General features: G+C 39.2%; 1 protein-coding gene across 3 annotated transcripts in view; it reads left to right on the plus strand.

Annotated features, from left to right (window-relative positions):
- MRPS27 (mitochondrial ribosomal protein S27) overlaps positions 1-15,295 on the plus strand; it is an 86,798-nt gene that overhangs the window by 54,709 nt on the left and 16,794 nt on the right. For all 3 annotated transcript variants that reach the window (XM_058730024.1, XM_058730031.1, XM_058730040.1), the window contains one exon: positions 12,447-12,561. In XM_058730024.1, coding sequence (XP_058586007.1) covers positions 12,447-12,561 — 115 coding nt within the window. The remainder of the gene's footprint in view (positions 1-12,446; positions 12,562-15,295) is intronic.

Below are 15,295 nucleotides of genomic sequence, written 5' to 3' on the forward strand. Positions count from 1 at the left end.
TTTGTATATATTATCATTTTTTGCATATTTGTACTCTCTTTGGTTCCAAAGAGGATTAAAAGTTGTTAACATACTTACCTAATTCTCCTTTGATTTTCACAATAACCCAATGATAAAGGTATTTTTCACCTCTATTTCATAGATGATAAAACTGATTCTCAGGTTAATTTAACCAAGTCAGTGAGTCAGGGCTGCGTTCCAGTCAAATACAGAGCAATCACCTTGTCAGGGATTTTTCTGGCAGCAGTGCTGATTAATTTCCACGGTGACAGTGGCAAGTGATCCCCTTCCTATCTGAGATAGCCATAATTTTGTCACTTCTGTCCTTACTCTTCTGCCCCAGGAGAAGCACATATTTATTACTGTGGTTTGGGTCAGTTCTCTATCGGACAGGCCTTGAATGCAGAGTTAAATGGCAGATACATGTACCTTAAATTGGATGCATCCCTAGATGATAAAGGTATAAAAACATGTATGAGCATGATGGACACCAACGTTCCTCCTCAGAAAGCGGCAGGAGGAGGTTACAGCTTTATTTTTGTCTGTAACATTTTATTTCTTAATTATGTCCAAAGAAAGCAAATAAGTAAGAAAAGACATACTAAGAAGAGAGGAAAGTTGGATTCATTTTCCTATTGAGAGCCAATTTTTAAAAATTTCTTTACCTGGGCATTACAAAATAATCAGTGTTAAGTAAATGAGGACTTTCATTGATGGTAATGAATTAACCTTCTAAGCTTGTTTTAGAAGCTCACAAAATACTTGTGTTTTGATACTCCCGGTCTAGCTAATTGGAGGCAAGGAGTATGTGTGTTTATCTCTTTCCCTTAGTGCCCAGCATAACATCTTGGTTCATAGTAGGTTGACAAATGAGCACATGCCAGTGCCAGAGTAGAGCTCTTCTCTCTCTAGTTGAGCATTCAGCTTTTCCTTCGGTATTCTCTGTTTTTATTTTTATTGTTTAAATTAACTAGCTCTCTTGCTTTTTTGCCTAAAATTAGCAAAGGAAAAATCGTACCTGTTCATTGAAGGCTGCCCACACTGTAGCAGCCATGTACAGATGGATGGATAGCCTACAGCTGTTGCGGTTGAAATCCACTTAATGTGCACTCATAAAGGACGAGCTACTGCCCCTTCCAACTTGCTGTAATTGTCCAGCATATGAGCTAATGATGTTTCTGAAGCTAGGGAAGGGGAGGTATTTTCATAGTTCATTTCTCTCTCCTCTCCTACAAAGCACAGCCACCATCTGACACATGATCAATGGGTCCAGCCCTTTTTAGGATGCAGAAGATCCTTCCCTGCGTCTGTGGCTCACAATGCAAACAATAGAGACTTCTGCAATGATATTTTGCCTCTCTGGGGTTCAAACTTCTTCAGTTAAGCCTGTCTGGATTCTTTGTAACTATTATCCATCAAAGGGTTTTTTTTTTGTTGTTGTTTTGTTTTTTGAATAAAAGGGGGCGGGAAGGTGGAACCAAAGAGGAAAGGCTGTATCTTTGCCAAGATGCTCTCTCTCCTCTCCCTATGACTCATACTTAGAGAAGCAGAGGGACTTTGGAAAGCTGCCCACAGTCACACTGAGACAGCTCTCCTGGCACTTTTAGACATTTTAAAAAATTTTCTTGGGGAATAAAGATGTTTTTCAAATTTGTTCATTCCCTCCTTTTGGGCCAGCCAAAGAGCCTTTGTTTAGCTGTAGCATGGTGGTTTTATGGAAGATCTGACACCCAGAACAGTTGAACCCAAATCTTTATGTTTGGTATAGTACTAAAAAATTAGCTCTTTGCTGTTCAAAATTTATAATTGATTATCATATTAAAAGGAATTGTCTCAGACCCTTAACATTCCTATGGAATGAAGTGTGCATTTGGACATCCTTAAGAATTTTCTTAGTATATTATGTTTATTTGTAGAATTTCAAATATTTCCGGGTTTTTTTTGTTGTTTTTTTTTTTTAAGTTTGGTTTTAGTGGTGGTGGGCGGGGGGCTAGCCTGAGCTAAATATAGAAGAACCGCTTATTGGGTATAGTCATGCTGATTTTAACCATGTGGCAGCACAAGAAAGAAAGAAAGAAAGGCCACCTTAATTTTCCAACCTTCATCTATAAATAAGGAGTTACGTTGTATTGTGTTGTTCTGGTAAATTAAAGCTTCCTGAAAACCAATTGCACTGACAGATCCAAATCTCAGTTTTCAAATGTCTTTCCTCTTTAGCTACAAAAAAGTGATTGTGCCCTTTTATGGTTCCAGAAACTGGCAAATAATTTAATATCCCTATGACCACCCCTATTTCACTCCCCCTTTTTTAAAGGGTTCAGCTATTTATTCTCTAGAAATAATCAGATCATAGGGGGTTTGATACCAAAAATAAGCAAGTTATGATGGTAAGCTCTTTGGATGATTATGACTGCTTAGCTGTAATTCATTTAAGGAGTAGGAGAAAATAGCAACATACAGAACAATTTGTGTTGTATAGGAAAGTTACTTTGGATGGCTGACTCTTAGATATAATTGAATACAATAAAGTATTCATTGGAGTAGAAAATACTTTACTAATGGACGGATCAATTACTGAAAATTTTATTTCCTGCAAAACTTGGTCTCTAGTTAAAATCTACTTTCAGGACCTTGAGTTCAACCTCAGTGGTTTTATCACTTCATCTTGAAATTTTAGATGCCACTTTGCAAGTTCTGCTGTCCCCATAATGATCTGTGTTGACTGCCCAAACTAGGTTAATTGGTGTTCGGCTGGTAGGGTAATGGAGGCTAGTGGCTAGTGGAAAAGAGTAGAATGGGCTTTGGGCTGAATGGCTGCTTGTTTATCTTTGAATCTGTATTCACTTATTTGTATCACTGCCATTTTTCTGGCTTAATAGAAACATGTAAATGATTGATGTTTTAATGAGCAGATTAGGCTTATTATTCTTCAGAGTCATTAAACTAAAGAGTTGGAAGGAGTTTCAGGGGATCTGGTCCAGTCCACAGTCCCAGTATACTTTTCTAATGTGCTTTCAAAAATAGTCGCTACTGTATTTGATAGTACTACAAACAGCTTTGCACCTATTGTGTTACATGGTTCTTTCTTCATGCATTTGTGTTAACTGACTGGCCCCTGTGGACAGTTGAGTTCCAGATAATCCTACCTCTTCTGTTTACAGTTGCAGGAATTGAAACCTTGGAGGATCAAGTGACTTCCCAAAGTCAAACGGCTAGTTTGACTAATTCCAAAACTATTTCACAGTTTGAGTATATTTCTCTGAGTTCTGCTGCTACATTTAGAAGAGATGTTATTTATATTTCAATATGTTAGAGACCTTTGTCAAACTGCAGAGATGCTTTTTAAAGATGTCTTATACATAAAAGAACTGAGAGGCACTGGTGGAATAGTAAGAGTGAAGAGTCTAGTTTAGGTCCTGTTACAAACCGTGCTTATCTTTGGTTAAATCTTTTCATCTCACTAGACACCAAGATTTCTCATCTATAAAATAAAGGAATTGGACTAGGTGGTTTTGCATCACCCAGTACAGGGCTTAGAAAATAGTAACTTTTCAGGGAGCCTGGGTGGCTCAGTCAGTTAAGCATCCGACTCCAGCTCAGGGCATGATCTGACAATTTGTGGGTTCAAGCCTCGTGTCAGGCTCTGTGCTGACAGCTGAGAGCCTGGAGCCTGCTTCAGATTCTGTCTCTCTCTCTCTCTCTCTCTCTCTCTCTCTCTCTCTCTACCTACCCCTCCCCCTCCCCTGCTCATGCTCTGTCTCTCTCTCTCTCTCTCTGTCTCAAAGATAAACATTAAAAAAAGAGGAAGAAGAAGGAAAGAAAATAGTAACTTCTCAGTAAATAGTTCCGTAAACAGTGGGTATTGACAGTCCCTACCAGCACTAAATTAGATTCTCTAATTGTGTATGGAATGTTTCTTCCTTCACCTATCCCCAGTTTACTTGGCCTAGATGACTTTCAGAGTCTCTTCCCATCTTGAGAGGAGTCTTAGGTTTTTTGGTTTAGAACCCGTTAGGGAAGTTCTTTGAATCCATGTATTTGGTCTTCTATTCTCATGTTTGTGGTTTTACTCTTCCATCAGCTTGTCTCTTCCTGAAACTACTACACTGCAGAACCCATGGATCTTTTTGATGGGAGGGAAACAGCAGGTAGAGGAAGTGAGGAGTAGGTGGCTTTGCAGAGTGACCACATGATTCCACATTCTCTGCCATCTCTGATTGCCTCCTGCCTTGTACAAAAAGAGGCAGCATTTCCTTCATCTGTTTATAGTCAGGATGATATTTCAAAACTGAAATTGCATTACTGTTTCAAATATAAACACTGGTCATGAATTTCAACATGTATTATTGGGATTTATACAGTCTGAGCAGGCCTAGTCACTATTGCCAAATCATCGAACACCTACTTTGGCAGGACATGAGAGGATAGAAAAATTCTCCCCTACTTTTAAGAGATCCAAAACTTTATAGGGAAGTCAGTGGAGTTAGAGAAATAGAAACTAGCAGTGACCTTGGGGTGCATAACTGAAGTAAATCCAAACTTACCTTTTGCTATAAACAGTGAATCCTCAGGGAATTCAACTTTTCCATGTATTAGAGAATCAGAATGTTTAAAACTCTGAGATAATTTTCTTCTTTAAAAAAAAAAAAAAAACTGACTCTTAAGAAACCCAGATTAGTGCTGAACTTCTCTTCCCTACCCATAAAGAAATCTGTAATCTCACATACAAAAACACATATAAATCAGCTCAATATCAGCTTAATGCTTCCCTGCTTTTTTGCTGGTATGCTTCATCCCTGGGCCAGGTGTCTTTGCCTGCTCATTTCTTTTGTAGCAAACTTAATCCTGACAACTTTACTAAGCCGAGAATACTCCAGAAATTATGATTTTTTTTTTTATTTTCTGCCTTTGTTTTTCTCCATTTTGTTTCCCTCTTTCCCCTTCCTTGGAACTATTCATATGTACAGCCTACCAGTGATTAATAAATATATGTGATTTTCCTGTCTTAGTCATCGTATTATTCATGATTTTGCAGAAGTTTGTCTGAAGTTCTTAGCCAAACTATAGAAGACATCAGGCAATGTTTGCATCTTTTTGAAACTGGCTCATTTATTGCTATAGATTTCCTACCGAAAACCAAAAATATTTCCATTGTCTCTGCCTAAACCAAGGCAGTTCCCACAACTTTATGTGCTTCTATATATGGGACTGGTTCCAACATCCAGTTTTTCTCAACTTCCTGTTCCTTGCTAAGAGAACTTGCTGTTCCTCCCTTTTGCCTCACCTTGCCCTCTAGTGACTGTATCTCAGGTGTGAAGCTAACCTGTGCGTCCAGCTTTAAAGTGGCTGAGGAACCCCACCACATGCTTCTGGGTGTAGTTTCACTGACAGGTCAGTTGTGGGCCACGAAGACAACCATTTTCTGCTCTTCGGACAGTCACAAACAAGAAAACACCCCAGCAATCACTGTATTTTTTTCTCCTCCCGTTCTCACAAATAATCCTCTCCTGTCACCCACATGCATCACCTTTTGGAGGCTGATAAAAAGGGAGTTCCAGGATTCAGACAAAGAACAGTTCGCTTCATTCTGGCTCACTCCTTACCTTTATGTTATATACCTTGAGAGAAAGAACAACAGTCCTCCCCTGCTCTGTTTTTCTTTCTCTCAAGTGTTCCCTCTGTCAGAAAGGGAGAGAGGTCATCTTCAAGACTGGAGTTCAAGGAAATTAAGTAGACCCACAGGGATAGAATATGGATTACCTGGCACAGGGTAGCCATTTGGTAAAAACTTGCTTTATGAATACAAAATATGTGTCCTGGATTGAGAAAGGTCAATCTGGCAAAACAATAGCCAGGTCAGAAAGAAGAGAATGAGGTAGTAATCAGGGGCCATAATATCCTACTTTATCATTGCTTTCTTCCTATTCCATGATAGGACTCATGGAAAATTGAGTATTTCTCTTACTTTTTCATATGTCATACCGGTGTGTTTCCAGGTGAAACACATTTTTAAGACCCGAGTCTGACAAATTTAGGCTTTGACTTTGATATCTAACAAGCCCCTCTGTTATCCATCTTCACTTCAAAAAAATGTGTCGTTATGCTGCATTTATTTAGCACTTCACATTTGCAAAATTCTATGCCTGTGTCATTCTCTACCAAAATCCACTTACTTATCACCCTTTTTAGAATGGCAAACAAGGATACCAGAAGGTCTTATGCAAACTGGGTTTTAATTTTTTCAAATTCTTTTTGGAAATTGGCAGGATGTGAATTATAAACTAACTTATAGAAATTGTAGGTTTATTACCTTATTTGCTTTTCTTCTCATAAAATTAATCACCCGGGGGGTAGAAAGAAACCTGAGGAGGTTATCTATATAAAATTTGCTTAAACTGACCGGCACACCCTAGAGAGGTGGACTACAAAGGAAGCGTTAAGGAATTTTTAGGGGTGGCAGAACTGTTCTCATAATCTTTGTGGTGGTAATCACACAACTGGACACACTTGCCAAAACTTGATAGACCTATACACTGAGAAGTATGAATTTGACTGTACACTATCTCTGTAAACTTGTCTTTTAAAAAAGAAAAAAATATTAGAACTTTAAAAAAAAAATCTTTTTTTCAATCTGCTTTACAAAGTAGGTAATGAATTCACTGGAAATGTTTGAGCCCACACTGGTTGCCCATCTGAGGGAAGAGCGTTTTGGAACGGACTTTCGTTCCTGGGGCTTCTCTTAGTGCACTCTTAGGACAAGTTTGCTGAAAGTAAAATTAACTGAAGTTCCTGTATAAGAATAAGACTCTGGGCGGGGGGGGGGGGGGGGGGTGCCTGGGTGGCTCAGTCAGTTAAGCGCCGACTTCAGCTCACGTCATGATCTCACAGTTCGTGAGTTCGAGCCCCACGTCGGGCTCTGTGCTGACAGCTCAGAGCCTGGAGCCTGCTTCAGATTCTGTGTCTCTCTCTCTCTCTCTGCTCCATCCCCACTCGTGCTCTGTCTCTGTCTCTCAAAAAGAAACAAACAATAAATAAAAAAATAAGACTCTGGGATCTCAAGCAGAGAACAGGATTTAATTTATAATACTGTGCCTTTATTATCAGTTCCTATAGTAGACTCTACTCCTTTTTTAATACTTGACAACAATATAATAGTTATTAGAAAATTATCTCATCAAAATTTGATTTTATTTATGGTTTTGGGGGAGCAACTAATAATTGATGAAAGCAGAATTTCCAGAGGGATGCAAAAGAACGTAATTACCCATTTAGAATGAGAAAGTCAGTGGCAGTGATTGAATCAGATTCTGGTTTAAATAGTCACACGACACCCTCTTACTCTTTGGTTCCAGTTCAGGAAAGTGCTCAAACCTTTTAATAATTACACACTTTGCTTCACAGATAAGATTCCCAGTCCACATGACACGCCTTGGTGCCAGCTGTATTTTCTTCTTGGCATTCTTTCTTTCCTCTCTTCACCCTGGCCCCTCAATCGTCTTCATGTCTGCCCAGCTCAAAGGCGCAGGTTTCCATCTGCAAAGCCTGTTGCCACAGGATACAGAATTCACTAGGGAGGAGGGAAAACTGCATGTGTGTGTTTAAGGATGGTGGCTCTCATAATCAGATAAACGTTGTGGAAAGCTTGCTCATTCATATGGAAGAGCCAGTGCTGCAGCTAAATGGTACAGCCACTGGGCTCCAGGCTCTGGCATCTGTGCATTAGCCTTGCCCAGCCGGGAGCACTTTCACTTGTTATTCGGAAGAGCTGATGAGCATTGCCACATTTGCCTTCAACGATAACCTTTATATGAATCCCACGGAAGAAAAGGCTGTTTCCCACTTTTTTTTTTCAATGAAATGACGAAATTGATTACAAAGAGGAAATCCCAGGTGACTTTTTCACACAGTAAAGTGCCTTTTCTGTAATCACACTAAGTCTCTGGTGTTTTGCTTTTTTTTTTTTTATTTTTTTTTATTTTTTTTTTTATTTTTTTTTTTTTTAATTTTTTTTTTTTTTCAACGTTTTTTATTTTTATTTTTGGATAGAGAGAGACAGAGCATGAACGGGGGAGGGGCAGAGAGAGAGAGGGAGACACAGAATCGGAAACAGGCTCCAGGCTCCGAGCCATCAGCCCAGAGCCTGACGCGGGGCTCGAACTCACGGACCGCGAGATCGTGACCTGGCTGAAGTCGGACGCTTAACCGACTGCGCCACCCAGGCGCCCCTAGTGTTTTGCTTTTTTCACTCTTGACTTCTTTGATATAACCTCTCTTCCCCTCTAAAAAAATCTCTAAGGTATCAAAGACTTTTGCCCCCAGTTTTCCATCCTGTGATTCTGCTCTGCTTCCTTCCTGGTGCCATTAATCTTGAATGGGCAATGGTACAGGCGAATGCCCTGAGCAGCCCTGAATATAGCCTGATGTGTAAGGAAAGGAAGCCTCCCAGTTCCTGCTATTTGACTGGCTATGATTTGGCTTTTTAGGCAAGTTCTGTCTTCGCCTGGAAACTCTACTTAGCACTGTGGACGAAAGTATCTTCAGCTTTGGGACATCACCTCTGAGAACTAGAAGTGGAGCTTGAGAGTGTACTCCTTCATTCTCTCCTTCTCCTTCTTGTGCCCTTCCTTGCCTCGGGAGATACTCATGTACTTAGAATTGTTGTAAGTTTACTTATATTTTTACAAGTTGGAAACTCAGAATGTCCCTGGCCTTCATGAGCACAAGCATTGTTGAGGTTGTTTGGGTTGCATTTGTTTATGTTTTCCACACTCACACGGTTTGCCTAGCTTGGCAGCCTGTTGGCCTGGACAATAATAAAGCTTCTGTCGAGGTGAGCAAACAGCTGATGGCACAGGGCACAGAGGGGACTCCTACAGTGGCCGCCTGTAATCTGCCAGTCCGGTGGTCAGAGCAGGCGAGAACAAAAGCCAGTCTGTTTGCAGGCAGATTGGAAAATCAATGTGTTAGTTGTGTTCTCGTCTCTTTGCCTTTCTCCTAGCTGAAAGGGAGAATGCTCGTCCAGCAGTCCACAGAATCATTCGCGGCAAGTACCCATTTCAGAGACTTAACCTGCCTATCATATTAACCACCAGCAGTTCTGAAAAGGGCCCAAATTTATCTGTCTGAACTGCTTGAAACGTCATTGATAGAGGCATTCTTCTCAGACTCACCATCCAAAGTTGGATGGACCCTACTCTCTCAATGTTTTGTGTTGTTTGTGTTTTAGACAGCTAGATAACATACACCAGTGAGGGCTTAGAAAGGAGTTTATATGCTGCGTGGCTGGGAAGTGCAGGGATTGCAGTTTGGACAGCATATTTCATGTTAAATGTGTGTTTCCCTCTTATTTCTAAATTGATTTAGTATGTTCACTTGGTTGAACATCTGATAGACTTGGTGTGTGTCTGGTTTACTAGGCCTCAGAGAGAAGAGATCATAGCAAATAGCCCTGTTCCAGGATGAGGGAGAGAATGGACTTATTAAAGACCACTGTGAGTCTGTTGACAAATCTCTCAAAGGCTGCTCCTATGCTGAGATGATTATATTGGATGTATGAAGTCTTGAGTAACTTTTCCCTCTAGGCTTCTAAGAAATAGGTATGAGAAGACGAGACCTTTGAGAAGATAAAACTTTTCTGTTCTTCCATGTAAGAAGGTTAGTCTCAGAAGTTTAAGCAGTTTATACAAATTTTAAGAAGTTTATACAAATTTTAATTTGAGCTTTGAAGGTCTAAAGCTAGATCCTATTTATCTTTGTTTTCTTCAGAACCTAAAAACGGTCTGTTGATTGTGAATAAAAGAAAAGGGTATTTGGTTGGAATTGGTCGTGGTGCTCTTAAAGTCTATCAGAAAGAAAAGTCATAACTTTTGTAGTTATCGGAGCCATCCTAGGGCAGAATATTAGATCTTAAAATGAAGTTTAAGTTTAAAATAATCTTGGGTAAAGAAGGCAATTGGCTTTTTAAATTATGTTTGTTTGTTTGTTTGTTTGTTTGTTTGTTTGTTTGTTTTTAAAGGAAAAGTGTACTGAACCTAACAGTCACTACCACCCCAAACACTTCTAAGCAACTAACGATGCCCTTTGTCTCCTTAGCACTATGTTCCACCTTGTACTGTTGTTAAACTATGTTTGTGTACTTTGTTTTTGTGATGAGATTTTAAATGCTGCCGATTACAGGGAATTGACAGTTCTTCATATGTGCCATACATGTTAGCAAAGTAATTAGCACATAATAGCGTTTTATACGTTTGTTGATTGAACTCATTTTTTACTTGCTGGAAACGTCCTCTGGGCCACCAGTGTGTCCAACACTGAGGAACCAGTGTGGGGCAAGTTGGCATGGCCCTCCTTGCCCAGGGAGCTCACAGGCCAGCAAGGCAGCATCACCATCATTTAGGCAGTACACCTGGTATTTCTCTTGAATCGATTCTTTGAAAAATAAAATAAACTTTTAACTGGCCATTATGCTTTAAATCTCAGATTTTTCAGAGTAACGAGGGGAAGAACTCAAGTAGCTCAACTATTGACTTTAAAATGTGAGGGAAAGCATGAAATACTAAAAGATATATTTTGTTTCATGTCTCTGCAGAGCATCTCATTAGATCTAGTATCTTGGGCACCTATTACAGTGTCTTCCTCTGGCTGGGTCATTCTCATCCTGAACATAAATTGGCATATTTCTCTCTTTCTGCTTTTATGTTTTAAGAGCTGTATATTTATTTATTTTTATTTTTTTAAGTAAACTACCCTCAACTTAGGGCTCGAACTCATGACCCCAAGATCAAGAGTTGCATGCTGTACCCAACGAAGCCAGCCAGGTGCCCTGTCTATTCTTTCTGTTTTTTCTCTTTTAAAGAGAAAGAGTGAGAAATAATTTCCAGCAAAATGTAAGATATTCAAAAGTCTGGAGAGGTCTGGGTGACTCCATATCCATAAAACATCTTCAGATCTTATTTTTGCCAAATTTCTCACCAGAGCACTAATAAATATCCTAAATTAAATACTACTTCACACTTCCTCTCTTTTTCTCAGCTTTTACTTTGGCAGAGAACCTGTTCAGCAGGAAACTATCCCCATAGCAGATGGCAGGAAATAGCAGGTGGCAGATTGAATAACCAGCTTCTAAAAAACACTAGTATTAGCTGTATTCTTGACTCATATATGACACAAAATCCTTTCGCTCCAAGTTTTTGTCTTACCTTTTTTATTTAAGAAAACAGTTTGATTTTTGTACAGCCTAAAGATTGATGTGCTTCCTGGACAATTTAAGAAAAGATGGGAGCTTGCTTCCTCTGACATGTTACGAAGTGTGAGGATGCGTCCCAATCAAAGCAGATAAACAAAAAAAGGAACCACGGAGCTCTTTAAACCCCTGCTCATGGCTCTGTTTCCTCTCTCCCTCAGTCTGTGGCAGGGATGCCCCCAGGACAAGAAGTGGCTCCAACCCCAGGTGTCACCAGTGTGTGCAAACTTGAGGCACTGAGCAGCACTCAGCATCCCTTTTGAAGTTCCTTCTTTTGTATGATAGTATTGACACATACACCTGCCTGCTTAGGCTTTTTAAAACCATGTCAGGAGCTACAGGAAGCAAGAGGAGAGGAAATGCAAAAACTGAAGAGGTAGAATGGAGCTTTGAAGGAGGCAGTGGGTTGGGAGTATGGATCCTGGACGACCTGGATGTTAAATTTTGTTTTCCTTTCTGCTTTTTTGTTCTCTTTTGGTTCAGTGAAGAGTATCCCAATATCTCCTACATGCCATAAGAAATATCAGTATAACCCAAAGCTGATTCACCTCCAGAGTAGCTATGCCATTCCTTTCTTCATTTTTGCATCACCTGTTTTATTTTAAACTTCAAAAGTGTCAGCTTTAGCCTCATATCTCTCTTCTAATGAAATGATATTTATATAATGCCATGGTTAGTAGAACATTTTCACCAGATCATTTTTTACAAATCTCCTATTTTAAATTTTTTTAAGTTAATTTTTTGTGAGAGAGAGCACGCGCACACACACACACCTGAGCAGGGGAGGGGCAGAGAGAGAGAGAATCCCAAGCAAGCTCCATGCTGTCAGAACAGAGCCCAGTGTGGGGTTCAGTCCCATGAACTGTGATATCATGACCTGAGCTGAAACTAGCCACCCAGGTGCCCCTAAATTTCCTATTTTAAAACAAGGTGTTGAATCAAGAGGCATTAAATAAGGAATACAATTTTTATAATCCTTTTATTTGTTACTTATTATTATTCTACCTCCCCTTTCCCATTTCATACTTTATAGTTAACAAGTTTTGTCTTCAAGTTTTTATTGACCGTTGACTTTTATGACTTTTGGTCACACTGACTGCACATCTGTAAATATCTAAGGAAGGACCTACTTATGAGGGATGTATTTTGGCATTGATGTTTCAGAGTTAACAACCAGTTTTCTCTCTTCTTATGCTTTATTTAGATTTCGACACAGCCCCAATTGTTGGTACCTGAGAGACTGGACTATCCATACCTGGATTAGGCAGTGTTTAAAATACGGTGCACAAGACAAAGCCTTATATACTCTTGTAAATAAGGTGAGTGGTTTCCTGGTATTTGTACCTTCTTTTCCTCAGTTTAGATGATACACCTACTGTATAGTACAGCAAAGAATAGGACAAGAAATAGCTTTTGATATTTATTTGCTCTCAGATATCCTTTTTAGAATGGAACTGAATAGAAATTAATCAACAATTAAATATAAAAATTCCCGTAGCCTGTGCTTCTCCACACCTAGTGACTTGGAAATGGACAGGTAAAAGCAAAAGGAAGTTGAGTCAAAAGAACTTGGCACTGATGGTCATTTCATTCTTGATCCCTAAGACGTGGATTTCTTGCCCAGTTCTCTTTGGTGATGTTTAGGGAAAAAGACATGACCACTTTGCTGGAATATGATCTCCAGAATATTCAGCCTATCTTACACAATTTTTAAAAGACAAGTATTCCTAGGCTACTCAAAACATGTCTTTCTTCTAAATTCCCTGACTCTTCTCCTTGAGCCCCAGAGTCCCCTATGATTGGGGTTTTTCTGAACATTACATTCCACCAAGGGTTGAGTCTTACCTTTATAGTATGAATTGAAGTATAAAATAAGCAAAATATTTGAATGTTATTTTTGTGAGTCTCAAGGTATAACTCTAGTTTAACCATAAAAAGATTTTAACAGTATTTCTGTGAAAATATATTACCTCTTTAGTGTCACTGGACTTGTATGTTAGAACTCAAAAGGGTATAAAATTTTTGGTTTTGGTAGCTTTTGGTCCCATGACTTGGACCCAATTCAACGTAATGTATATTGCAGACAGTTTGTATGTGAGACATTGCACTGGGTATGGCATTGTCTATAGAAATGAGCAGTATCCTATCCTTGCCCTCAGGAAGCTTATTATTTAATAATGCAGATAAACAGGTTAACTGATAAATCTGTTAGGCCCAGAGGAAGGAATGAATCAAATCCTATTCTTATCAGTTCAGAGTTTAATGACACAGATTATACTCACAGAAGGTGTCTGTGAAAACAAAACAAGAAGGGTATAGAAATGCAGAAAAGTATATCTCATTTTCTGTTGCTCTGGTCTTTTCGTGGAAAGAGTACTGGACAAGGAGTCAGAAGAGCCAGGCTGTAACCTCATAAGTTCCACCAAGTGCCCATAAGTTCAGGCACATAATTTTATCTGTCTAGGTCTTAGTGTTTTCAACTCGGAGTCAAGTGAATTGTACTAAATCAGTGATCTTCAACCCTGGCTGTCCATTAGAATCACACAAGGCACTTTTAAAAATTAGAAATGCTTTTCACCACCCTCAAGATTCTAATCTCACTAATCTTTCTGGAGCACAGACTTTAACTTTTTTTTTTCTTAATGTCTTAAAAAAATTTTTAATAGACTTTATTTTTTAGAGCAGCTTTAGGTTCACAGCAAAATTGAGCAGAAGATACAGAGATTTCCTGTATGCTCCCTGCCCACACATGCACAGCTTCCCCCATTATCAACATCCCCTATCAGAGTGATCCATCTTTTACAATTGATGAAGCTATATTGGCACGTCATAATCACCCAGAGTCCACAGTTTACATTAGGGCTCACTCTTGGTATTGTACATTCTGTGGGTTGGGACAAATGTATAATGATATGTATATATTTATAGTGTCACGTAGTATCATATAGTTTCACTGCCCTTAAAATCCTTTGTGCACTGCCTATTCATCCCTCATTGGTATCCATTTAAAGCTCCCAAGTTGATTCTCATTTGAAGCCAGGGTTGAGAATCACCAACTGATTGATATCTAAGGCTCCTTCTAGCTTTAATGATTTATCATTCTAAAATATTTTGGTTTTGCCATGCCCCCCTGAGGACTAGTGCTGAATTGGATGACTGCTTTGAGAAATAGAGAAACTTCCCACGAGCTCCAGCCTTTAAAACAATGGCTTCTAAACCATTTTTTCATTTCAACATATCTGAGGCATCCCATACAGCCTACTGTAACAGTGACTCAATTCAGCAGTGATTCACAACTGGGGGGTTAGGACTATTAGACTCCCCTAGGGGGTGTGTATAATTTGAAAAATTTCCTCAGGTACTTCTGGTAGTTGGTGGAGGAAGAATGGGGCAGGGTGGAAGATGGTAGTTAATCCTCCTCAAGCAAGAATTTAAAACAAATAAATATATAACCACAATCTAGATCATTAGTAATCACACTTGATTGTGCATGAAAATCACATAGAAAGCTCACTAAAACTTCTGGTTTCTTTGCCCTGTTCCCAGAGATTCTAATTCTGTAAGTCTGAGGCTTAGAAATCTGCATTGTTTAAAGCACTCCTAGAAAATTCTTAGGCAGATGCTAAAGGATCCACATTTTGGGAAATCTGGATTCTCGAATATTTTACTGCTCATGAACAGAAGTTCAGTTAGTAATATTTTGTTAGCATATTTCTAAGGTCTTTAAAAAACAGTCTAAGAGACAAGATATACCAAGTGCTGGTGTGGGTGTGGCAAAAAGAGAACCCTTATTTGCTGTTGGTGGGAATGTGCACTGGGTGCAGCCACTATGGGAGATGGTGTGGAGATTCCTCAAGAAATTTAAAAAAGAACTACCATATGATCCAGCAATCCCACTTCTGGGTATATACCCAAAGGAAATGAAAATAGGATCTCAGAGAGATACCTACTCCCCCATATTCATTGCAGCATTATTCACAATAGCCAACCAATAGAAACAGCCCTTGTCCAATGACAGATGAATGGATAAAGAAAATGTGGTGTATATCTATG

Source organism: Neofelis nebulosa, chromosome 1 (genome assembly GCF_028018385.1).
Source record: "Neofelis nebulosa isolate mNeoNeb1 chromosome 1, mNeoNeb1.pri, whole genome shotgun sequence".
NCBI lineage: Eukaryota > Metazoa > Chordata > Mammalia > Carnivora > Felidae > Neofelis > Neofelis nebulosa.